The sequence below is a fragment of the Kogia breviceps genome, chromosome 6 (genome assembly GCF_026419965.1).
Source record: "Kogia breviceps isolate mKogBre1 chromosome 6, mKogBre1 haplotype 1, whole genome shotgun sequence".
Classification (NCBI taxonomy): Eukaryota; Metazoa; Chordata; class Mammalia; order Artiodactyla; family Physeteridae; genus Kogia; species Kogia breviceps.
Window position 1 is genome coordinate 34,035,599 of NC_081315.1, and position 26,772 is coordinate 34,062,370.

Below are 26,772 nucleotides of genomic sequence, written 5' to 3' on the forward strand. Positions count from 1 at the left end.
TTTTAGGAAACACATTGAAGGATTTAGGGGTAAAGCGGTATCATACTTACAGCTTATTCTCAAACAATTCAGAAAAAAATGTACATATTTGTTTATGAATGTGTGTGTGTGCGTGTGTGTGCACAGAAAGAAGGAAAAAGAAAGGATAAAGCAAGATTCGGAAAATCTGGGTGAAAAATATAGGGAATTCATATTTTTGCAACTGTTCTAGAAGTTTGTAATTAGGTACAAATTAAAAGTTAAAAGAAAAAAATGCCTTAATCTTCACATTTACCAAGTGCTTTTCTTTTTTGAATGAAAATATCCTGCGTGAATAGCCTCAGTGTTTCACTCATTGCATTCTTGAGAAAAATATCTGTTTACATTCATATTTACATTTAAGTCTCCAACCTTAATTTTTCATGGCTATCCAAGGTTGACTTGTAGGGTTTCCTTGGGAGGTGGATAATTCCTTCAGCAGTTCTTGTATTTGGTAAAATTTGTTATAATTCATCTTTTCTTTTTTTTAACTCCATAGATATGAATTGCCAGGAACATATGCATTAAACTTTGTTTTGAAAAATTGCCTTGGTGGTGGAGGCATTGCCTCACTGAGAAGTGACTCACAGGTAAGCATCTGAACAGTGAGTGCTTTCTCTTTTGTGTATTTTCCCATGTGTTGTTGACACCAGCCTGTATCAACAACATTCTATGAAACATATAGACTAATATGACAGAGCTCTCAGTTCAGAATCAGGAATAAAACAGGAGTGAAGTTTTTTTGGATAACTTCTTAGTGAAACATAATTGTTTTCATTTTAGTGAGTGTCACTTTAGGGGATTTGAAGACCATATAACAAGAGAAAAAACTTAGCATATCTCGACGTTTAAGAAAATAGTTAATATATGACTTAATCTTGAAACTGAAGAGTATTTAGTATTCTATAGGTTAAGAAGAGCCATTATTTGAAGTAAAGAAAATTGTTTTCTTATAACCATGGTGCAGAATCAGCTGATGCCAGATACTATGGCATTGGGTTCAGATATGCCTGGGTCATCCCAGGAAGGAACAAAAGTCCGTAACTTTAACTCAGTCCAGTGTATCACTTAGCCTTAAATTTTGCCTATTATTTTGAAACTTTGCTATGGATAGATCTTCTTACTTATTATTGACAACTGGTGGTGGCTGTGTAATTTTTAATAAATGTATTGTTACAATATCTTTTTAGTGGGTGTATCTCTTAGGTTCTCACATATGTGTGTGGGAGTGCCTTACCATTTGGACTCCACTGTCAACCTCATCTGGCCCCATGACCTTTCAGCAATGACCCAAGGTTTGGAAGAATTGTAAGGAAGAAAAACAAGCTTCAGTGATTCCCAAGGTGTGAGGACTCCCTTCCTTAGAATCACCTGGGGCGCTTGTTAGAATGAAGATTCCTAGCTCCACCCCAGACCCACTCACTTGGAAGCTCTTGATGCAGGGCTGAGGAACCTGCTTTGTAAGTAGCTCCTAAAGTGATTCTGAGGCATCAGATATAGGCAAAATATTCTCAGTAGAACTGGCCTGAAATGAAATTTTTAAAATTGCATGATCTTTGTCCTCCTCTGTATCTCTTTCATATTTCTTTCCACATCACGTACTTAATCAATATCTCAAATTAAAATAAATAAGAAGTCATAGAAATAATTTTATTCAATCCAAAATTTAAAAGGCCAGAACTACATAAATTATCCTCAGTTCAGCTTCTCTGTAGTTCTGCTGTCATACTTTTTTCATTCGTGCTTCACCTAGAATTCATCTACTAAGTAATATATTTTATTTGTAACTGTGTTCCCTTAGTATGTGTTTTTAAATTTTCTTAATTGTCATTATATCAAATAAAATCTTATTTATCCAAATCATTTAAATAGAGGTCACTTTTTAAAAATGTGTGACATGAAAATTAGTAACTATAATAGAATCCTCTAAACATTCAGTACATTTCTGTTTGTTTTGTTCAACAGGGCAAAACAGTTGGACAAATGGTACTGGACTTCCAGATTAAAGGCGTTCCTGATTTAAAGTCATTAGTAGATGGATAAAGAGCTTTGGCATTGGGAAACTTATTGTTTCTTAGTACAAATGAAAAATTGAATCCAAGGTAAAAGGATGTAGAAAATACGCATTATAAGTAAACACCCACTTGGGTGGATTGAATACCAGCATTAATAATGTGGTCACTGGAAAGTAGAAGAGAGTAGGTGATTTTTAACACAGAACTATAAACAGTAAAGATTTAACATATGAGACAGACAACAAGACTAATAGATATATTCTGTAGGCATTTGATAAAGGTGTTCTTTTATTCTGTAAAGCATATACTTTAAAACCTTAATAAATTGTGATTTGTTTAATAATATATTCACTTCTAGCGTATCTCTCTCTGATACCCAAATCCAAGCTCGGCTAATCTTGTGATTTGTTTAAAGAGTATCTTCCTCTTCCTTGTTCTTTAAACATCTTATTACCTATTCTAAATAATCTTCAGGCATAAGTGTACAGAATAAGTTCAGGTTCAAAGAAGCAGTCTATCAATTACTTATACAATTTTAACACATTCGTAGTATCGTCACACTGATTTTGAGAAAAGAGAAAATATTTGAATATTTTATCCTTCTCAGTAGGAAAGAGTTTGTAAGTTAATAGTATAGTGACCTCATACTTTGAACTCAAATTAAGTTCAAGGTTGGCCATAAAATTACTTTTGCGTTTTAGTCCAGGGGACAAACCACTTTTAACTTAACTATAAATATTGTTTGTTTTGTAGTAAATAGTTTGGTGATAATTTTGAAGCAATTTGACATAATAAAAATGTGAGCAAGAATTTTAATGAATTATCCTGATGAGTCTGATTTTCCTTAGTGTCCATCATGACTAGGATTCCTTCATCAGCACCCCACCACACCTCTAATTTAATACTAGAGATTGACATCACTAAGGAAGAGCTTAGTGTTACTTGACAAATGGGGAGAAAAAAGATCAAGCTCCTGGGAACACGCTTGTAAAATTTACTGTAAACAAATGCTCTGAATAGGAATGGAACTCAGAACTCTCTCGTTTTTTCATTAAGATCTGTGCCATAAGCAAATGGCCTGCTGTCACTGTGTCAACTTATTATACACCCATTAACTGGCATGAGTTCCCTTGTTGCATCAACTCTTGAGGCATCTATTCAGACTTTGCCAACGGGTTGGCTTTGGCAGTTTTCTTCTTCAGAGTCTACAGCACAAACTAGAGTGAGTGGGTGAAGGCAATGCCGTCTTTTTGCTTCCACTTCCAGATGTTTCCAAAGCTCCGTTTCTTATCTGCTTCCTGCTCTCCTGACTCAGGGGAACAGCAATCCAAACTACAAGAAACCTTCCATTTGATCCTTTTTCCTTTTCTTCACTGCAGAATTTTTGGAAATAATCATCTCCGTTTTTTGCCTGGCCCTCCCCCTTGCCTAACCCTACTGCGTCCTCCTGCAGCAGTCTGGCCCCCTCCCCAGCACTAGGGCCTTCCTTATTGCCTCATCCAGGGGCCCCTTGACCCCCTTGCTAGCTTGTCTGCCCTGGACACTTCTGAGCCTTCCTCCGCGACTTTCTTCAGCCTCTCCTCCTGCTTCAGGAACCTTGGCGACTCCTCAGTGCCCCTTCCCTTTCTGCAGAGCTCTGTCCTGGCCGCCCCTCTCCCATGCCGAATGCCGCCCCTGGCAGCTCCCCCTCCTCCAAAGACTTCACCTGCCACCCTCATGCTTCCGACTCCCATAGCTCTTTCTCTTGGCTAGACTCTCCTCCAGAGATCTTGCTTCACTATTTATCTGCCTATGAACATCCCCACTTGAAAAGCTGTAGACTCTGGAAACAACAGATCCCAAGCTGAACTCATTTTCTTCCTCCCACAAACCTATTCCTGCTCCTGCCTTCTTCCTCTCTGTGAAGGGTTTCACTCTTGTCTACTTGCTCCAGCAAGAAACTTCAGAGTCCCCCCTGGGTCCCCGTATTCCTCTGAGCACTCTAGCCACCAGCACTACATAATGGTCACCAAACCTTGTCAGTCTATCTCCACAAATACCTTTCAACTTTTCCCCTACCCCTCCATCTCCTGCTCCTTATTCTAGCTCCTTCCCCTTATTCTAGCTCTCTTCCCTGGACTGCTAAATGGCCTTCTGATTCCAGCTTCTCTCCCTTCTCCCTCCAACCCAGACCTTCTCTTTCCCCCTTCTGAAAGCCTCTCACAGCTCCCTACTGCCTGCGGAATAAAGTCTGAGCTCCTGGCCTGGTCTAGGGGGCCTCCACGGCCCCCTCAGACCTCCGGGGTGGGGCTCTAGCCTCTGCTCTTAGAGAAGCGTACACCTTATATTCTGGTTGAGCTGTGTTATTGCTCTTTGTAAAACATACCAAACACTTTTCAAACATCTTGCTTTTATTCATGTTTCCTTAGCCTGCCTGGCCGTTTGGCATTAACTTGCCTCTACTGTGTGTGCCTAACAAACTCCAGCTCCTCACGGTACAACTTCGGTGTTATCCCAGCTCCCTCTTTCCCTGCCCCAGTTAGAATGAATTGCTCCTTCATCCATTTCCCAGAACCTGTAGTACACGCTCCCGTTTCAGCACATCACACTGAATTATGGAAGTTTATTTAGGCCTGTCTCCTCCTGGCCAGGTTCTATGCTCCATTAGGGAGGAGACTGCACCTCATTCACTGTTGTATTTCTGAGCCCACACAGAACCTGAGACGAAATATTCAACCAATCCTTATGGAGGTAGGTCAGAGATTAGAATTCTCCCATCCCCATTCAGTAGTAGAATTTCCTACTACTGTATGGATCTTTGCTGCCTCTTGCAAATTTACACGAGAGCTACAGACAATCCGCAGATTGCTAAATGTGTTCCAGAATGAAAACTATTATGTAGCCATCATTTCTTGAATAAGAACTAGGTATTGCTCTTGAATAATATATGCATGTTCATTCTTTAATCCATACAACAACCTTGTGAGGTAGGCATCATATTTATCATCATACTCATTTTAAAGAGCAGGTAACTGAGACCAGAGGGGTTAAGTAAATTACCCAAAGTCACAGAGCTAAGTAAAAGAGCCAGGATTTGAACTCAGGCAACTTGGCTACAGAGTAGACATTCTTAACAACTGCCCCGTACCGTTTCTACTCGTAGTGTGCTGACTCAGCCTACCCCTTGGTTTTTACTTATTTGGGAGGAACAAATGTATGTGACTTCAGGAATACACAGATATTATGACTTAGCACACTTCATCTAATCTATTTGGCTATTTGCGAATATTTTACTGATATAAATAATTTTTTGATATATAATCTGTAATTTTAAAATAGTTAAATAAAATGTAAATTATGCTAATATTTTATTATCATTATGACTTGCTTTATAAATGTGACATTTGGCTAGCGGGAAAATACTAAAATGTACTACTTTAGTTTTTCTCAAAGAAGTGTGGAAGTTTAGAATCAAAGGGACTTTTAAGGTCACTCAAAAAGATGACCCTTTACCCAAGGCAATACAATCTTAAACACGGGAATAATTTTGAAATACTAGCCAATGGATTTAAGATTCTTAACTAATCCAAATATGAGTAACTTATAATTAAAATTTTAAATACAATGGTTAAGATAAAATTGTAAGTAGTTTTTATTGAATGCCCACCATGAACTTGGAACATTTATGAATATACTGTTTTAATCAAGGATGATACATTTCTAGATAATATTGCTGAAATGAATTTTATTTATTTATTTAATTTATTTATTTTTGGCTGTGTTGGTCTTTGTTGCTGCGCGCGGGCTTTCTCTAGTTGAGGCGAGCGGGGACTACTCTCTGTTGCAGTGCGTGGGTTTCTCATTGCAGTGGCTTCTCTCGTTGTGGAGCACAGGCTCTAGGCACGTGGGCTCAGTAGTTGTGGCTCACGGGCTCTAGAGCACAGGCTCGGTAGTTGTGGCGCACGGGTTTTGTTGCTCTGCGGCATGTGGGATCTTGCCAGACCAGGGAATGATCCCGTGTCCGCTGCATTGGCAGGTGGATTCTCAACAACTGCGCCACCAGGGAAGCCCCTGAAATGAGTTTTAAAAAGTCACATTTTTGGTCAAGTACATTTATTAAAATAGCTCCTTAGCAATACATCTCTTTTACAATATCAATAATCACTCTTTCTGTAGTTATTCTTCCTTAATTTGGTATTCTGCAAAAAGAACAAACCTCTGCTAGGTATTCTACACTGGAGGCCTCACTTTATTTCTTTTAAAAGGACAAAAATCAGAAATTGTTATTTGAAAACCAAATGGTATAGCCATAAAAGACATATAAGAAAATCTGCTCCCTTTCCACAAAAGGAAACACAAATGAAGGAGGAAACATAGTCTAAGGAAACAGAGTTTAGATTTGTCATCTTATACTTGACTTGGTGGTGAGGTGTGCAGGACTGTCTAGAGCTATTGCTACATTGAATTCCAGAAAGTTCAGGAGAGTCATCATCGCCAGTCACCGCTTCTGTAGATGAGTGGACCAAGGCATGAAAAGTTTAACCAATATACTTAGAATCACAATATTCTTGGTGATATAGGACTGAGTGTAGGAAATCTAATACTGTTGCTGAGGGTATCTAAGTCTGGCTAAACCTCTGGGCCCAGCGCCAGGGTCGCCCTCCAGTGGCTTCCCTGTTGCTGAGTCCGGCCTGGCACTGGAGGTTCTTGCCTGGCTGGTTTGGTTACTTACTGTTCTATGAGAGGCAGGTCCCTAGAGGATGAGGTGAGTGATCTAAGGGCCCTGAGCCCACTTTTGTGCTAGCTGTGAGCTTGCATTCCCAGGTTCCAGAACACACTTAGGACCCTGATTTTCTGGATGCCATCTGTCCTCCAGTGGGAATAATGCCCTTAGAGGATACCACGAAAAAATATCAGAACCATCCCTTCAGGAATTAAATAAGAGAGGTAAAAGAATGAAGATGGGAAAAGAGAAAGTGCGAGACGTGTTAAAATGTGAAATAAGTATGAACAAAGGACGCATATCCTGGTTTATTCTTTTTGAAAGTTAAACCAGTTGAACATTAAAATTACAGTGATTTCTGATTTAAACTCCTATGTGGATGAAAACAATTTCATAGATTTTTTATTCATCTTTAAGGAAAAAAGTTATTGAATTTATTTTCCGTATTAATTCTGTGTGATCCAGTTTCCATTCTGCTCACATTCTTTACAGGTGAAGTCTGGGTGTAAATAAAATGAAAGTAACTTTATGTAATCCAACATAAAGGCAAGTCATTTTAGAGGGTAACCAGGGTAAAAATAAGTGAACTTAATTCAAGCACAAAGTTTTGTGCCTACCCTGGAGAACACAGGCAGCCTGGTTCTTCATGAGAGAGCTGCCCACTTGGAATTCTCCCAGTTAAGAAGTATGAGACAATTTAAAATCCAGTTTCCCTTTTTTATAACTGCTTGAGCCGTTTAGGTATGAATCAGCTTTAGCTGAACTACATTGAATTTTCTTTTAGCATGGGGTGAGTAAGAGTAAATGTAATTACAAAAATACCAGAACGGTACACTCACTTCCCTTCAAATTAACTTTAGAAATTAAAGACATTCATTTCAACAATCAGTGGTACATATTGCTACAAAATATTGATGAAACTGTGTGTTTACATTATTTAAAATTTCTGTACGATTGAACAGATGTTATCAAAAGAGTCATTGATTTCCAGCATGAACTGCTGCCAAACCCCTGCTCAGTCTCTTCTCTCCTCCTTGTGTAATTACTGCTTCACTGGAGTATGAGTGATTTCTTTCTTATTTTTTTTTTTTTTTTTTTTTTTCTGCCGTACGCGGGGCTCTAACTGTTGTGGCCCCTCCCGTTGCGGAGCACAGGCTCCGGATGCGCAGGCTCAGCGACCATGGCTCACGAGCCCAGCTGCTCTGCGGCACGTGGGATCTTCCCGGATCGGGGCACGAACCCATGTCCCCTGCATCGGTAGGCGGACTCTCAACCACTGCGCCACCAGGGAAGCCCATCTTATTTTTTTTTTTTTTTTTAATTCAATTGAGGCATTGCACTTTTTAAAGCAGTTATTGTGAACACTGTTTAGATTTTCTAATTAGTAAACAGTGATTTATCTTCTTTTTCTGTTAATTACTCACTGTGAAAATTCACCAAGGACAACAGCTAAGACTCTCTGAAGGGCCTGAGTACTTTGATTTTCATAGGTCCAGGGACCATTCACACTGTAGGGGTTTAGAGAGCATCTCATTCTAATCCAGCTCAGCACACTTCACAGATGAGGCCTCATGAGTCTCAGTGATCTCACAAAGCATCAGATATGAGTAGCAAAAGCTAAGACTGATGTTAAGAAAGTTCTGTATTCAGTTACCTGCCATTTTACCCTTAGGGTGTCTATGTATTTAGAAAGGATTTTTGAAATATAAATAATAACATGGCATTCATCACCGTTCCTCATACTTAGCATTACTGGTAATCGCCAGTGTTATCCTGTTTGAAGCGTAACAGTACCTGATTTCTCTGTACAGTTCCTATATGAATACAGTGGTGTGGTAATTGTCTTTTGAATATGTAGCCAAAGGTTATTGATTGTCACATTTGCTTTTGTTAACGAACCTGGGTCCCCCAGTATTCGCATTTACTATTGCCTCATAATGGTAAATTAGAATCAAAAGGAAAAAAAGATGAATGTATAAGATAGTTGCTATCTGCTCCAAGTTATTAGGAAGTAACATTGCTTGCCATTTATTATTTGTATTTTAAAGTGAACTGAAAAAAAAAAAAAATAAAGTGAACTGTGCTTTACATGTCACGGGCATCTCAGATATTTTAGTCATTCTTTGGTATGATGTCCATTTCTAAAGTGGACCTTTGGGGGGTTTTTGGATCCTGTGAGATGCACTTTCGAACAAATGGCGGGTTTTTATCTTTGTTCTCATGAATTATAGAGGACTTCCTTGGCGGTGAGTAGGAGGAGCAGGGCTCCAAACACTTCTGTGCCTACTTTCCGCTCACTCTTGCGGCTGTGTGCTGAGACATCGGGAGGGCTGTGTGAGGAAAAGCGAGTCCTTTGTCTACTCTGCATTCTTGGATGACTGTGCTGTCCAGGCAGAAAGGGAAAAGCACCTCTGCCTTACTCTGCTTCACTGGTGAATAATACAGATGATATTCGAGATGGGGTTTCACAGTATGAACCTTCATACGATGCTGCAATAAGTGTGGTTCTGCTTAATCCTCAAAACTGCCCTCCTAAATATCACTGCCATTTTAGTGCGATGAAGTTGAGGCCTGTGGGTGGCAAACGACTTGTCAGAGTTCACGCGGGTGGAAAGGGTGGCACAGGCCTTAGGCTCGGGGCTTCTGCCTCCTTCCCCCGCATCGCAGCCCCCCCACCTGTGATTACTTCATAGTAAGCTGTGCTCATCTACAAGGGCCGTGATTCTCTACAACATCAACTGTCAATTCCTTGCGCTCGCTCGCTCAGTGTTCTTATTTTATGGTTTCCAAAACAACAACAACAAAACAACTAAATCCTGTCTGGGTGGAGCTGCTGCCTTTAATCTTTCTAAAGACTCTAGGCAGGATTGAGGCCCTCATAATAAGGTGCTAGCCAGCCAGGAAGGAAGCTGGGGAATCGTCCTCCCAGGAGGTAATGGAATCCCGCCAGAAAACACTCCAGGAAGCCCTGGGTTCCCAGGCTCCGTGAAAAGGTGTCTGCCCTTTTTCCTCTGCCTCCAGAGGGAAGTTCACAAAAGCCTTTATTCTCCCTGTCTCCTTAGAGTGAGCTAGTTAAGGCCTGTTTGTGTCCATGGGGCCAGAGCTAAGCGTATGTAAAGGAACTGAAAGTAGATAGGCAGCTAGTTCAGAAGAAAAACGTGTTAAGACCATCATTATTTATGTGTCCAATGATGTAATAATCTAAAAAAGTCTAAGAGAAACAACAAAATAATCCTGAAGGATGATAATTCAAAAACAGGAGGTTTAGAAAGCCAGCTTTATCAGGTTTAGGGGAAAGAAGTTCTAAGAGGTAAGAAGTCTGGGACACTGCACTTAGGTTCTGCTCTGACTCTGTGTCCTTGGGCAAGATACCCAACACCTACCCCGCTCCTATTTCTGTTTCTAAGGAGGGCATAGGACTACTGGCCACTCCAGTGCTGGGGCCTTCCTGGTGAGGGTATACTATTAAACAGCACTGTAACCAGATCTTTCTCTATGGCAATAAAATAACTGATGTTAAAAATTGGAATCTAGCAAATATACTGCAATAAAGATGTTAAAAAAAATTGGAATCCGTGGCACTAGAGAAGCAGGGAAATGAAGTCCAAATTAAAAAGAAAAGCTGTGGGATCTAAGTTTAGGGTTGGGTTTTTCATTGAGTTTTCAGGACTGGGCACAGTGCCTGGCATATAGCAGGCACTCAGTAAATGAATGGACGACAGGTGGATGAACTGATGGGAGGTCAGACCTTCCCCAGTGGTGGTGGACCTGGGAGCAAAGAACCTGTGGTTCAGTCCTTATCCACACTAACACGGTGACAGAGACTGAGCTATAACCCCAATTTCTTCCTGTGTAAAATGGAGAGGACACCTCATAGGGTTATGAGGACTAAGTGAGAAAATGCTTGTTAGTTCAGTGCCTAGCACATAGGAAGCACATGATACTGTGATCCTATTCTCCTCCATAGACTTCTGAGGAAGAGGGTCTCCAGAGGTAAAAAGTCTTTAGGTAGGAAATCCCTTAGCCTACCTGGCTTCTGCAGGACTCCGCCACCCCTTGTCCCCGAGAACAGGAGCTCTATCTCCTGGGACCTTCAATGGGATCCATGGCGGGAAGGTGAAGCCTGAAAGTTAGGTGGGCACTGTGAGCCCTGATTCCAGGCTCCTCTGTGCAGAAACCCAGTGAAATCTTGGCCTTCACCACTGGGAGACATGGACCCGGGCCTGAGCAGCTGCTGTGGCTGTCCTGCGACTTTCCATGGGAGGGAAGGAAGGGGTGGTCGAGGAGAGAGTCCACAGTGCATTGATGTCCACGTGTTGACCAGGACGGCCACGGCTGTTTCACAATCCCCCGGCCAGACCCGGCAACCCAGTTGAGTGCATTTAAGGCATTTGCACATCGAAACTTGTTGAATGTAGCTGCCTTTTGTACAACTGGGGAACTAGAGGTCTCTCTACCAAGCCATATTCTCCCCTCTACGAATAAATGACCCCTTCTGATTTAGGAAGGAGAAAGTTCTGATGTTAGATTTCTCTTGGGCCTTTCCTTCTAATAGCAATTGTCTTCCCTTAGTTTGGCTCAAATTGATTCAGGCAGGAAAGTATTGGCGGGAATGTGAGCCTATTAGTGCATATACATATTTTTATGAAGAGTGCCTCTAGGGAGCCATCAAAAAGTGACCGGGCTTCCCTGGTGGCGCAGTGGTTGAGAGTCTGCCTGCCGATGCAGGGGATACAGGTTCGTGCCCCGGTCCGGGAAGATCCCACATTCCGCGGAGCGGCTGGGCCCGTGAGCCATGGCCGCTGAGCCTGCGCGTCCGGAGCCTGTGCTCCGCAATGGGAGAGGCCACAGCGGTGAGAGGCCCGCGTACCACACACACAAAAAAAAAAAAAAAAAAAAAAGACCGCTCACAGACATATGCAACTCTGAGAACGTTGAATAGTTGCAAGGGAAATGTTCAACGATCGCTGAATAGGGGAGGGCAATCAGTTCAGCCAACAAGAGCTCTTTTGACGCTGCATTTTTCCAGTTGAAAAACAGCCTAATCCTCACTAACCCCTCCTAGCTTAATAAGTCTGAGGAGACTTCAGAAATGGACAAATGAAGACCTTCCACTGTCTCCTTCGGGCTCCTCAAAGCCGAATTTCCTGCAGGCAAGCAAAGAGGGCAGCTTTAGGACAGTTTCAATGAGAAAAATTAATTTATTTAACGGCATAACATTCAGGCAAAATATTCTTCAAGAAAGAAACAATGGGCACTCCCTACCACCATTCATTTCCCAAGACAGCAGAATGCCTACATCTTGAGCAAGGTACTCGGATGCATGCCTCATGTTAATCTCCTTTTTTCTTTAAGTGACTCCCCAAAATTAACCCCACCGGGAAAGAAAAATCAAATGCAAATCAGCTTGGCGCTGCCTGCCTCACAAAACGCCGTGGGGATGCGGCCATTGAGGAGGGTCTATAGGTGATTTCTCCTTAATTTTTTTTTTTTTTTTTTTTGCTCTGAAAGAGTTCCCTGTGGAGCCTTGAGGCAGTTCTCAATGCTTTTGTCTCCCGCAAATTCGCCGGGTGCAGAATTCGCCCCGGTCGTAGCGTTATAAGCCGGGTTAGTGACCACTAGGGACGGAAATCGCTAATTACCAAGTCCCCTTTGATCTCGCCGGGCCGTTTGGCTCTTGACCCTGGAGGCCCCGGTATCTGTGCTTTCCCAGAACTGGACCAGACCAGCGCGTGCAGCGCCTAAGAGTCGGACGTCTCTGGCCGGAAGGTGAAGCCTGAAACTTACGTCTGCCGTCCGACGTAACTGCAGTTACGGTGTACAGCAAGGTCTGGATCAGACTTCTAAAAACATCCAGAGACTGCCCAGAGTTCCCGTCCAGCCGCAGAGCTGGTCTGCTGGCCAGACGCTAACAGGCGCCTGTGTGCGGAGGAGTTTGATTAGTTTAAGTTACCCACTAATTGCACTTTTCTTTAAATTTGGGGGTAAGACTGGGGAAATGGATGTCTTAAAATTTCCTCATCCACTGCCTCTCCCCGCTTCATCTTTCGATTCTTTTGTGGGTAATGGAATTTTCTTCTCTTTGCCGGGACTATAATGTGATTCGAAATCGTTTGTGAAATGAACAAAAGTCACCAGCAAGCGGGACGACTGACAGATAGGGGGCGGGAGCGAAGGCCGGGTCTCGGAGGATAATGGGGAGCCGGCCTCCTCCCCGTCTGGTCTCCATGGTCCCCTTCATCCTCCAGGTAAGATGAATGTCCCTTCATCCATCACCCGCCGGGAGGCCCCTCCCCCAGGCGAGCGGAGAATCTGCTCGCTGAGGAAACCTATTAGCCCCACACAGGGAGGCTTTGTGGAACAATTCAAGGCTCTCCGTTGCGGCCTTTGTCCGAGGAATTCAAGCATTTACTTAATGCGTTAGCACGGAACTCTGCGCTGGGTCGGGACACCGCGTGCCGAGCCTGGCGCGGACGCCGAGACCGCTGCTCCCTAGCCGGAGTGCTCCCCAGGACCGCCTCGCCGGTGAGCATGGGGCCCGCTGCGGGGCAGGACCTCTTCCTTCCTTGGTCACCTCCGGTGGGCTGCGCTTTAAGAGAGCGGCAAAGTTTCGGTGGGTGAACCGAAGCTGGATCCATGTGACCCTGAAGCAGGAGAAATAAACTAGACATGAATCTGGCTTTCCAGGAGGACGTTGGGCGCTTCGCCGTTTTACGTGCTGACCGTTGGGAGCCGTACGCTCAACGGTCACTGGTGCCTCTGAGCTCGGAGGCGCCGCGGGCTCCGATCATCCGCGGGGTCGTTTCCCACCCGCGCGGTCGCTTTCAACCCGCGCGCCAGCTGAAAGCTAGGGGCATACCTGGCATTTAAAGGGGAGGAGAGTGCGCGGTGTGCGGGGCCACGCCTCTACGGAGTTTAGGAAGGAGTCTGCAGGCTTCCGAGGCGCGCATACTTCCCAGAGTATATGCAAATATTTTAGTAAGCCGAGGTCTCCGAGAACCCTTTGGCGGGAGGTGGTTTCTGCTCAGAAATCTCGCCCGAGGGGACTTCCCACCGAAAACGTCCCCAACGTGCCCAGAACGCGCCCCAGTCTAGACAGGTGCAAGATCTTTTGTGCGGTCACGCCTCGGCCACTACTCTCCCCAAACGGCCAATTAAAGGCGGTAAGTGCTAAGGTATCCAGCGTAAGAAGAAGCCTGCATGTGGAACGGGTCGCAGGACGGAACTTAGAAGCCTAGAGGCGGCCCGCCCCTTCCAAAGAGCCTGCGGTCCCGCGCGACACCCCAGCGAGCGGCGTTTGCCGCCGGCGCCCAATCAGCTCTCTCCCTGGGTCTGTGACGGCTTTCGGCCCCGCCCCCTCGAGGGCGATAAAAGGCCACAGAAAAGGCGCAGCTGAGTGCACCGCGCGCGGCCCTACTCCCCGGTACAGCCTCCAGTTGCGCTTCCCGGCCTGGGGCTCGCGGGGCGGGTCCCGCTGATTCCGTGGCTATCCGCCGCCAGCTCCTCATCCTCCTCAGTCGCCAGTGCGGTGCGGTCAAGCCGATCTCCTGGCTTCTCCCCCTCCCTTTTTTCTCTCACTGCCTCCTGCGCAGACGGCGTGCCCCGTGGCACTGGGCTGCTGGCCTGCGGGTGAGCAGAAGCGCAGCGCCCCTGTCCGGCCAGCTCACCTTGCCCGGCCCGGCTGTGCCCGAGTGGCGACGGTCCCCCCAAGACACCCTTTTCCCTGCAGGATGAAGAACCCAATGCTGGAGGCGGTGTCACTAGTGCTGGAGAAGCTGCTCCTTATCTCCAGCTTCAAGCTCTTCAGTTCAGGCGCCCCGGGCGAAGACAAGGCAAGGAACACTTTCTATGAGATCAACTCTTTTCTCCGCGGCGACGTGCTGGAGGTGCCTCGGACCCACCTGACACACTATGGCATCTACCTGGGCGACAACCGTGTCGCCCATATGATGCCTGACATCCTGTTGGCCCTGACTGACGACAAGGAGCTCACGCAGAAGGTGGTCTCCAACAAGCGTCTCATCCTGGGAGTCATTGGCAGGGTGGCCAGTATCCGCGTGGACACAGTGGAGGACTTCGCTTACGGAGCCGACATCCTGGTCAATCACCTGGATAGGTCCCTCAAGAAGAAGGCGCTGCTCAACGAAGAGGTGGCGCGGAGGGCGGAGAAGCTGCTGGGCATGACTCCCTACAGCCTGCTGTGGAACAACTGCGAGCACTTCGTCACCTACTGCAGGTTCGGCACCGCGATCAGCCCCCAGGCCGACAAGGTACCACGTGTGACTCCCTGGTGGGCTCGGTGGGGACGCCCCCTCCCATCCCTAACCTTTCCTATCCCCTGGGAGCAGGAATTGACTTCTAGATTTAGTAACGAACCCTCTGGTGTTCGTCAGGGAAGCCAAATAAATAAACGGCGATATGCCTTGTAGGGTATCTCGAAACGCACGGTGAAAAGAGTGTGGCAATGCAGTACCGCTGCCAGCGATGCCAGAGAGCTGCCCATTTATTGCTGCAGAAGTCATCAGGGTGTCCATCCAGCGTAGTTGAAGTGACAATGGGCAGGTGACTGGGTGGGTCACAGAAAATCTGTCGCCGTGTGCTTTCAACTTTACCCAAGAATTGCAGTTGGAAGGAAGGTGTCCAGAGTTTATATTTAATCCGTAACACTGTATAGTACAAATTATTGTGCCTTTAAAACAAGGAAGCATGCTGTTTTCCCCATCTATAAGCTGCAGGGAGTGAATTCCCTTTGCTTAAGATAAACTGCCAAAATTTCCGTTAAGAAGACCTCCCTGGCAGATCCCTTACTCCTGTGGCTGAGCTTCAGAGAAGTCTTTTCCTTGGTATTCTGCATTCCTTCTGTGTTGGCTTTAATCCCCATCTAGACTTCCCCATTGTTAAGCATCCTTTACACACTAGCCCCACAGGTGGGTTAGATTGTTTCTGGGTTCCCCAGAGATCAAAACAATTGGTTTTCAAGAAGAGCCATTAAATGTTGGAAGGTAATTTTATGGGTACTATAAAAAGGGAGGAAAAACTGTTAGAATTTAAGATGATTAAATTAGCTACAAACCCAAAGGAAAAACATTGGGTTTTTATTGCCTTTTGAAACCTCTTAACTTGTAAAAAGCAAATTTTAAGCCTGCGACTTCATTTGCAATTGGAAGTCTTCTCTGCAGTTGCTGAAGAGGTATTATTAGTGCGCACCCTTCACAACGAAAACCTGGGCAATCACTTAATAAGCTTCAGATTATACTCTTCATGTTTAGATATTTGGGTACCAAAAGAATCTAAATCCATATAACCAATTTTTTATTGCTCCACATCTTAATTTTTTGACCCATATGTGAAAATCTTTCTCTCCTGTCGCAGAGCATGAACGTATAGTGCTTGTATACATCTGCATATAAAACTCCTTACAGATTGTTTATAAAGCTACAACAGTCTCAATCTAGGGATTCTTTTCTAAGCAAAATGAAAATACAGTTAGAGCACTCTGCAGTGATTCAAGAATCACAGCTTCAGTCCATGCCTGTTTAGAAATGAACTTCACCACATTTACAAACACTGGCTCCAAAACTGTTCAAAAGGAAGCACGTCAGATTTACTTAGGACCCAAGCAAAGAATTTCTCTAAGGAAAAACAGTATTTCCCTCCCATAATTAGGAGTTACCCTTTCATGGAACACATATAGCACTGTATTATAGATTTCTCCAAAAAAACAAAAAACACAGTACAAGTGCTTTTTTAAGGTAGTAAAATATTTAATCAGCATAAATAACTAGTTGGAGTAGTTTTTCCTCTTTGGAAACTGTAAGATTTTACAGACGTAGAGAAGTGCTTTAATTGCTGTTGCTGCATAGCACCTCTTGTGAAACTTGAGTTTTTTGTCTTCACTTTGAATGGTCTAACAAACAATCTGACCACAGAGTAGATTTCCCAGGAAAAAAAAATCCCCATCCCAAATTTTCCAATTCTAAGGACTGTTTTTGAACATGCCCTGAGAGAAGTAGGTCATTAATACTGAAGGAGGACTCTTTTCGATTTTTTGGAAACATAAGGAATGACAATTCTGGGACTGATCGTTGAGTTCTTCATATATACAACTATTATCAGCATAACATGAGAGTTGCAAAGTTGTCTCTCACTTACATTTGTTTTTATAAAAGCTCTCAAGAGCACTTTCCCTCAGGAAAACACTGCAACTAATGTGAAAGTGAACTGGAAGAGAATCTTTTTTTTTTCTTTGTAGTGATGCTCTTCTTTACAAGTTTGGAAATCATAAAATTAAACTATTTTGTATTACTGTTAACAATTTCAGTATTTCATAAGCTATAAAGCCCTTTAATTAGTAACTGTTACTATTCCTTATGCTTTTTTTTCTTTGCTGATATTGCTTTGCATTGCTAAAATGAATACACATACCCCTTTTAATTTCCAGGGATTCAGTGCTCAAAAGTTCCCCTGTAGGCTTCTTAACAACTAGAACCTAGAGGACATTTCCTTCTGTGGAGCAACACCAGGGGTACCTCCTGGACTGATGGCCAAATGAACAAGAACAGGACGTTAGAAATGAGATGCTCCTTGTGCAAGTCTTCTTTTGGGGGAAAGAGAGTCCACAATGATTCTGTGTTGGCCTTAATTAAAAATTATTGGAAAAAGATAAAAGAAGCATGACTGTATCAAGACAATATTCTTATTTACCTAAATGTATATCTCCCCATTATTTGCCAAGCAGCTTTTCTCATTGTCCTGAAAACTTCATTCAGTTTGATCCTCATCACTTTAAGATTGTGTATTTGTTACTCAATGTCTTGTTAGTTTAGTAAAAAGACAAATCATATGTTCGACATATGACATCTGGATAACCAACAGGAAATTTCATATTTGTTGAGATACTGTATAAAAGTACAGACAGAGACAGCCTTGCAGTGAAGGTAGTGTGTTAAAATATATTGGACTTGTGCATTCATTCCATTAAGAATTTGGAAACCTAGCTCTCCAGTACTAAATACACCACTGTAGGAGACCCTAAAAGCATATAAAATGACACATCTAGAAAAGGAGCTTAAAACCAGTGTGAGTAGGAAACTTTTAGCAAAATGAAGCAATTAATTGCTAAATTCTGCCCCCACACTGATGAAGTAGAGGTAATTGTCAACAGATCTAGCAGTGATAATCATCGTTGTAATACCTTACATTTATACAGCATGCAGATGAATACAAAGTACTCTTGCAAAAAAATCTCATCTGTGACATTTTTTTTTCTTAGATTCCATATATATGTGTTAACATACGGTATTTGTTTTTCTCCTTCTGACTTACTTCACTCTGTATGACAGACTCCAAACAGAAACTAACACACCATTGTAAAGCAATTATACTCCAATAAAGATGTTAAAAAAAAAAAATCTCATCTGATCCTCACAACAACCTCAGTATTCCCATGGAGGAGAATAGCGTAGTCTGGACATGTTAAATGATGAAAAGGTGATCCAGGACTCAGACATAGGCCATTACTTCTAAGAAAAACTAGTTTTCTAAGGAAAAAAAATTATCTTAGAAAAATGCATTCCTCAGGGGGTAAGGATCCTGTTTAATTTATCTTTATTTCTAGCAGTCAATTTTGTGTCACATAATTGATTATGAATTTAATATATTTGGGCAGGGAATGGGATATGACAACAAAATTAGACTTTCTATGCCTTTAGATTTTGAGACTTATCACAACGTTATCATCAAAAGTATCACCAAATTTTAGAACGGTGAGTTGTAGGAATTGAATTCACCAATAATGATAGGCTAAATTCTATTTGCTTGAGATTAGAGATCCGTTTGCTCATTTTACTTTAGAATATGTTATTGTTATTGAGAGGCAGTTTCAGGTTATCTTTAAAGACAACCTTTAATCCTGAATAACTTTTATCTGGTTACATTCTCTGTAGTTTTCTATGAATGTTGTGTATGTACAAAGGCAACTGCCAGTATTAACCTAGTTGCCTAAAGTATCATTTCAGCTACTATGGGATGTAGAATCAAGAAACTGAACTATTAACATCTTAAATTCTTTCCAAGGTCGTGAGAGCAATTCTAATTCTTCTGGTAGATAGAAAATAGCTGGGAAAGTTGAACTCTACTATTTGGTATATGTGATTCTTCCTAGGTTTAGCCACCTTTTCTAATATTCTTAAATTTTATTTTCCAGTTTTGTGAGAATGTGAAGATAATTATTCGTGATCAGAGAAGTGTTCTTGCTTCGGCAGTCTTGGGATTGGCATCTATAGTCTGTCTGGGTTTGGCATCATATACTACCCTTCCTGCAATTTTTATTCCATTCTGCTTATGGATGGCTGGCTAACTTCATACCCTCGTTTCAGTGTGTGTATTCTGTGTGTAGATATGTTTATATTTATAGAGCACAAATCAGTATAAGCATCGTTGAGAAAAATGTGACCTGTAATACTGTGTTCTGGATAAAAATGTGATTAAGAATCACACAAAGTGCTTACCGTGTAAGCCCAAGAACAAAGGCTTTCTGAATCTTCCCAGGCAGTTCCATTTCAAAGCACTGTGAATCTTGGAAACATGACAGCTTGTGCTAGAATTCTCCATTACAAGAAAATCAGCCCCTAAGATGATGGCCGCAGGAGATTATTTGTGTTATTTTTTTTTCTCCTGTAATCATTGTTCTTCTCTGTTAAGCCTGAATTAGAAGATTGGACAATTTACTGAACGAGACCACTAACTTTATTGTAAATTTATATTGTTTCATTGAAAAATTATATTAAACTTAAAAAATGCCCCTTATTCAAAAAATGTTTGATGATTGGCCAAAAAAATCACAATTTTTTCACGTATTATATATAATTTCCAATAGGTCAAGAATAACTTCAGGGCTTCCCTGGTGGCGCAGTGGTTGAGAATCCGCCTGCCGATGCAGGGCACACGGGTTCGTGCCCCGGTCCGGGAAGATCCCACGTGCCGCAGAGCGGCTGGGCCCGTGACCCATGGCTGCTGAGCCTGCGCGTCTGGAGCCTGTGCTCCTCAACGGGAGAGGCCACAACAGTGAGAGGCCTGCGTAACGCAAAAAAAAAAAAAAAAAAAAGCAAAAACAAAAAACAAAAAAACTTCATTACTTGAAACAATATTGGCAAAGGTAAGGTTTAATGATAAAGTAACTGACCAGAACTATAGAAATCTGTGTTTTCCTGCAGAAATAGCTACTAATGCTATAGTTTGATTTGATTTGGCTTTACTTAGTAGGAAACCTGGCATTCATTTTTTTTTCCTTTTATTTTCCACTGTAGTTACTGTAAACCACTCTGAGAGGAAAATGAACATAGGATTGAAGTAATTTGGGTACTTGGAGTGCATATGTGCCAGTTAAATACACAGATATCCACATACACTCAGACTGATGAGAGAGACAAATTAAGTTAGTTCTTGATTGCTTTATTATCATACCAGTGTAGTTAGTATAGAGCATTGGTGGAGGTGAACGTAAAAGCATGTTCAATCCATTTTCTTATGCCCTTGTGTCTGTGGTGTAACTTGCTTGTATGTTGTCATTGCATAGTTTAATTTTAAAGCACTTACTAATGCACTGTATAATTTGTAAAAGCGCTGAGATTTGTTTCATTTGTTCCATTTCATTGCTAAGTCAGTATAGTTTACATCCTTAAAAGAATGATGCTTCAGCAATATATAAAACCCAAACAAGTAGGACCAAAGGAAATAACTGTTAGAAATCATTTTTAAGTGTCTTAGTACCACCAGGCATGTAAGTTGATTACACAGAGGCTGTTTTAATATCAAAGTTGGGATGTAGCAGTGTTAAAGCAAGCATGCAAGTACTTTTACAAAATTACCAAATTCTAAAAAGTAAGCTACAAGCTAGACTTGCATTTCAAGTATTAAAATTGCTTTATAAACTATCAAGAACCACAAAATAATGAGTCACATAATGAGTGGTTTGAGGAGGGTGGGGTTAGTCACTCAAATCAAAACAAATTTAAGAGCAGATTTTAGTACATTACCACTAATTTACCTACAACAAATTCAGAGTTTAATAATAAACTTTAATTATTTAAATGTTTTGAATAATTGAAGCATGAAATGACAAACACCACAGAGTAAAGTGTTCTATGGGCCTATTCCAACCACTTAAAGTTATCTTAAGTGTGTATACATAAAAACAACCACTATGAGAACTCCATTGTATTAGTGGTTTTTCACTTACTGTATATTACTCATGTAGCGATTGTTTAAATAAATTCATTAAAAAAATATGGTGTCCTCATAAATAATTAACATCTTCTTCTGCAGACTTTGGTATTGCAGGTAGCAAAAACCACTGTGTGATGTTAAATCTGTGTTCAAAGATCATGATCCCTCATTAAAAGCCAAGGGAAGTACTTAAGTTTGGAATTAACATAATTAGTCTTGACTCATCCTTAAAGCAAGATTCAGTTCATCATTTGTGTGCTCATTATGTGCCAGACACTGACTTATTACAATTTCATGGTCTAGAATTATGATTATTTGTTAACTACCTGCATTAGAGTATATACAGTGCTATGGGGAAACAGGGGTAGAAGAAATGAAATCTTCCCGAAGGGTGAGAGAAATCTGTGTGAAGGAGCAAGTGCCAGCATCAGGCAGAGAAATAGTAAGAGGGGGTCTTATCATACTGATGTGTTCCAATACTTGTAGGAAGAGGGAACCAGAAAGAAGGTTTATACTCCCTTGAATCTGTTGAACTAGGAGAAAAGGACAGTTTTCATTTTGTTGTGCTCAGTTTGATTAGCTGCTTAACAAGGTAGAAAGAGAAGCATTTATCTTTGATTGTGGTTAGGGAAGAAACCCTGAGCCATTAATGTCTCTAGTGAATTCCTCTGGGCTTCATTAGTTAAGATTCATCCTTACGGTCCTGCACATTTCTATTCTCACTTGTGAAATGATAATCCAGTAGTGTCTGATGCAGCTTTTGGTGGCTTATTTTGTTCTTTTGCCATACCTCGCTAAAGGCTGAACAGGGCTCGCCAGGGCTAAAATGAAATAATCCAAGTATTAGGTACTATGCAGGTGTTGGGGATGAAAAGATGAATGAGACGTTGACCTTCTCCTCAAAGCTGATGGTCTCATATACACAGAAGGATGTATTAAGACTTCCTGCAATAGAGCTGATTGAAGGCACAGAAAAAGAAGTGGTTCGTTTTCACTGATAAGTTCAAAATTATAGGAACTGTATTGAGGCTTGGAAAATCGGAGTGTTTTCCAAAAGGACAGATTTGGGGCAGGACATGCTACACACTGCGAACAGCATAAGCAAATGCACGAGAACTGCCCCCACTGTGCCTGGCACAGAAGAGTGAAGAACTTTCTAACTCAGGGACTGAAAGCCTGGAACTGCATGGGGCATTCAGGCAAGTGCAAGTGGTTCAGAGGCTAAAGCAGAGCAGGGCTGATGAGGAGAGATTCTGGGAGAGCAATCAGGTGGTGCAAGTCTTGTGTAGACCAAGTGTGGACTTTATGAACGGGCAATGGAGACTTGGGCTTCAGAGAGGTAACTCCCAACAAGCATGTCGGAAGATGGAGGCACGGGGCAAGACAACAAGGGGATCTTAGGAGACTAGTTATGGTCCTCAGTCTCTCAAGTAATGGCCTGTAATTATAAGGGCGGAGAGCAAACATGTCAAGGAACTGTCAGCTGACTTTAGCCAAATCCTTATATTTGACTCATGAGTAACTCCTGGTGGGGTGTTAGGGAGGAGTCATGCATCCTTCTTTCCTGCCAGAAAGTTGGTTCCTGAACCATAAATTAATGTGGTGACCATGTGTAAATTGGATGCTCCAGATCTTTGTTCTGCTAGATATGTTTCTTCCCAAGAACAAGCAAATAAGTATGGATTTGTTTTTTAAAAATTATTTTTTTCAGAATATATATTTCATATTTTTCCATTTTATATTTCATACTATTACTTTCAAGTATCAAAAATGTTTTCTGGCAATATCAAAGTTATGCCAATGGCAAAAGTCTTTTGTTATAGATGAGAAGGCTGTTAGAAATGATGGCTGCTAATATTCTGTTATATAGGATCTGTTTAGAGAGCTTTACCTAACTAGATCTGTCAGCTCAACTAGTTTTATATTTGGTATACATGGCATGTTCAATAAAATCAATTTTACATACTGTCCCCTCTCATCTTTGAATTTGAAATACATAAAAGTAGATAACAAAACACTTTTTTTGAACATGGTAGCCTGAAAGTTTTTGCCTCTCAAAGCTTCCTTTACTGAACATAGTTTTATATATTTGAAATTAAAGTTTTTTGTGGCTCTGCCTTCGGGTTGATATAATCTACGTTATCTACATCTTGAAGCCTACCTTGATTATGTAGAAAAGGGTTCTGTGTAATATTAAATAACAAATCCCTTCTCCATTACACAAAATCAAGCAGCAACAATCAGAGCCATGGGCATGAACTCTATAACCAGATGTGTAATGCTACCAAGGCAGCCTGCAGCTTTACACTGGCCGTGGGTGTGGTGGAGATGAGGCATCAACGGGAACAAGTCCCAGGCCAGTCTTGAAATGCATTCACAGCATTGCAAGGACCACAGAAGTTACTGGGCTGAACCCTTAAACCTCTAACCAGATTTTAGAGGTGGAAAATCAGGCACAGAGATTGAGATACTTTGTGATTATGCAGATAATTAGAGCCAGATCCCAACCTTGACTCCAGCTTTCTTTCCACTGTACCACATCAGTTCCCTGAGGCCTCCCTCCCATAAACTGGACAAGCTTTCCCCCAATGAATGTATTAATTTCTTGCAGACCTTCTGTGTACTCCAAGCAGAGCCACACAAGAATGAACTAGTTAGAATCTTAGTTCTGTAGCTGCTCAGTCTAAGGAGAGAGAATGGCAAGTCAATAGATTTCAAAACGATAAGCTTGTAGAGGTGTCAGAAGAACAGAGAGATGAGACCAGTCGGTAAAGGAGAGGGATGATGGCAGAGAAGTCTTCACTGACACCTTAACTGAGCTGTAAAGAATACAAATCTTTAAAGTGAATGAGAACTCCTTTTCCAGGCCATTACAGGCACCTGGAGTAGTAAATACAAAGGCACAAGTCATGAGACCCCTCCTGCAGCTGAATTGCTGCTAGTCATTGAGAACAATCACCTGTGTTTATGTTGCCTTGAGAAAAAGGTGCTCAGTAAGGTTACAAGGAACTCACCATTCCTTTGAGGAAGAATAGCTCTGCTCAGGCAATGCTGGAGACAAGAGGCAAGACCATGAGGGGCTTTACACCGTTAAAGTCCCGAATACAGAGAAAATGTTTCCTAAACTTTCCAAGTGCCTCAGCTGAATCTAATAAGTGTGCAATTTTGTGAAACACGTGATGAATAGGGGTGGAATCAGATTGTGAGGAAAAGAAACAACATTTTATGGACAGAGGTTAATTTAAGGTAGACAGAGAAGCGGGAAGTATAGGAATCTCCTCAAACAGGTGATGGGTCCCTTCTCCCCAGTCAGCTCACAGCTGCTCCCATGTCCCAGCAGCGACCCTGGTGCCATCCTTTTCCTGACTCTAGATTCTGTCCCCGACATTTCTTCCCATTGAGCTTTTAACTGCTACTCCCATGCCTGCCTCCCTGCTGCTACTAACAAACACTCGGTGTGTCATTGCTTCTGATGGCTTTCCTTAAATCCTTTACTGTTTCTTTCACTCCTGCCTCACTCTACCAGGTCTCTGTCTCTCACTGAAAACTGCCAAAGGATCTAATTAGGCTGACTAGTCATGGTGCAATATTGGTGCTTCCAATGAACAAAGTTCTCGAGCCAGGATGCCTCATGGGCCACTGGACCCTCTCATATCCTTTAGGTCAGATACCTTCAGATCAGGTGACATCCTTGGGCCAATCAGTTGTTGCCAAGTTGCACAAGCATGGGCTCCAAGTCACAGTGGAGCTACTCTAAGGAGCTACTTGTAACTGATTTTCCTTTGCAGATGGCTATCAGCCAGGTTAGAGGGAGAGTAGTACCTGATCATCACCTTCGAGAGCTCAGTCTGCAACAACATAGAGGATGGATTGCATGAGGAGACGTAACTCAAAGGACATCCATTCTGTCACCAAGATGTAGGAGAGAAATGATGAAGACTGGATGATGTAAGTCAGTGGCAGCTGGGGATGGAGAGGAGAGAATGGAATGATTCGAGGAGTGTAAAAGGGGGATGGTGTTTCATACAGTGTCCAACCAAGAACACAAACTTTTCTAACTTTTCTAAGTATTGTCTGGCAAGATGTGCATGTGCGTGTGTGTGTGTGTGTGTGTGTGTGTATGTGTGTGTGATACCTTGGTTTCTCTCTTCCACTCAGCCTCCAATCTCTTGTCTTGTGAGGGCCTTACATTGGCCAACAAAGCCAGAGAGCAGCTGACAGGAGAGCCTGGGAAACAGCCTGCTGTGAAAGTCAAGAAGCATATCTGAGGGCTAACAGGAACAATTGGGCACCCATCAATATAACTGGTTGTATTGTGCCATACTGGCTAATTTAGGGGAGCGGGCCTTGGAAGAAGTAGGAAGAGCCTGGTTTGGTATATACAAAGTTTGAGTAGCCTGGGGTCCCATAGGTGGAAATATAAACAGCTGCAAATTGGAATCTCACGCTCAAGACAGAGAGGTACTGGGAATTATAACAGTGGTAAATGTAGCCCAGGCTATGAATTAGACCATTTTGGGGTGTCTATGAAGGATTAAAATAAAATGTAATGATAGGAGACTAGAGTCACAAACAAGTAAGAGGGAGGAAGAAAGATCAAGAACATTTCCAGAAGCAGACTGAGGAATATTGGTACAAAGTTTAGAGCAGATCAGAGGAGACTGTGAGGAAGCCACGGAGGGGTGAGCTTTAGAAGGAAGTGTATGAACAGCATCAAGATAGAGAAGAGAGAGAAGGGCCAAAGGCTGTTCACACTGGACTTGACAAACAAGGAGACAGAGTGACCTTGATTGGTCAGCATCCCACTAACGCTAGATGCGGGCTGTTAGGAAGGTCAGGGGAGAAGGCAGATTGTAGGTCGTAATGTAAATGGGAAAGGAGCGTGGGCTTCTTTTTGTAGTAGTTTGGTGGGAAAAGGAAGGAAACAAAGCACAAAGACTCAAAGAACAGTATAATATCTGACATGTCTGTTTTCACTTCAGCCTTGCTTGGAATGAAACATACTATGAACTGCTTTATGCCTCATTTAAGAACATAAATCAGAAGTTAATTTTCATAATTCTTTTCTAAGAGTCACCCTATTTGTAATATCATCAGAACAGTACTTTTCTTTCAGAACAGTGATTAGTATCAGAGGGTCAGTCAAATCAATGACCGTTCCCATTTCTACTGGCTTCTTTGAAAAAACACATATTCAGATAGAGATTCTAGCAGGGTCACCTAGAGATTATTATTCTAAGTGAAGTTAGACAGAGAAAGACAAATATTATATGATATCACTTATATGTGGAATCTTAAAAATATGATACAAATGACCTTATTTACAAAACAGAAAGACTCACACACAGAAAACAAACTTATGGTCACCAAAGGGGAAAGGTAGGAGAGGGATAAATTTGGAATTTGGGGTTAACAGATACACACTACTATATATAAAATAGGAAAACAACAAGGACCTACTGTATAGCACAGGGAACTATATTCAATATATTGTAATAACCTATGATGGAAAAGAATCTGAAAAGAATATATATTTACATATATATGTATAACTGGATCACTTTGCTGTATACCTGAAACTTTTTGTAAATCAACTATACTTCAGTAAAAAAAAAATGAAAATAAAAATAGAAGAAATTCTAGGAGAGTCAGGAGAATCGGGAAGGAGTAGAAATATAAAACAGACTGCACAGGACTCTATTCTTGGGCTCTTATTCCAACAACCTGTTGAGGGAAGTCCACTGCCATTTCTTCCCTTTCACAGAATGATGGAGCAGAGATTAAGACACAATACAAGACTCAGATTCAACT

The 26,772-nt window shown here is 42.1% G+C and overlaps 2 protein-coding genes across 3 annotated transcripts in view; both read left to right on the forward strand.

The window, feature by feature from the left end:
- The first annotated feature begins 543 nt into the window (after positions 1-543).
- LRAT (lecithin retinol acyltransferase) lies at positions 544-24,812 on the forward strand. 2 transcript variants are annotated; one of them, XR_010841192.1, is made up of 4 exons: positions 544-608; positions 14,465-15,005; positions 18,941-19,891; positions 24,750-24,812. XR_010841192.1 is itself a non-coding variant. In XM_059066093.2 (3 exons), the coding sequence occupies exons 2-3, from the start codon at positions 14,466-14,468 to the stop codon at positions 19,091-19,093; spliced, it is 693 nt and encodes a 230-aa protein (XP_058922076.1). In that variant the 5' UTR covers positions 544-608; position 14,465; the 3' UTR covers positions 19,094-19,913. The 2 variants fall into 2 exon arrangements, 1 of the variants encoding a protein (XP_058922076.1); XM_059066093.2 differs by lacking the exon at positions 24,750-24,812 and having other exon boundaries at positions 18,941-19,913.
- RBM46 (RNA binding motif protein 46) overlaps positions 583-26,772 on the forward strand; it is a 94,385-nt gene continuing 68,195 nt past the window's right edge. The window contains exons 1-2 of the mRNA XM_067036912.1: positions 583-608; positions 24,750-24,909. The gene's annotated coding sequence lies outside the window, so the exon portion shown is untranslated. The remainder of the gene's footprint in view (positions 609-24,749; positions 24,910-26,772) is intronic.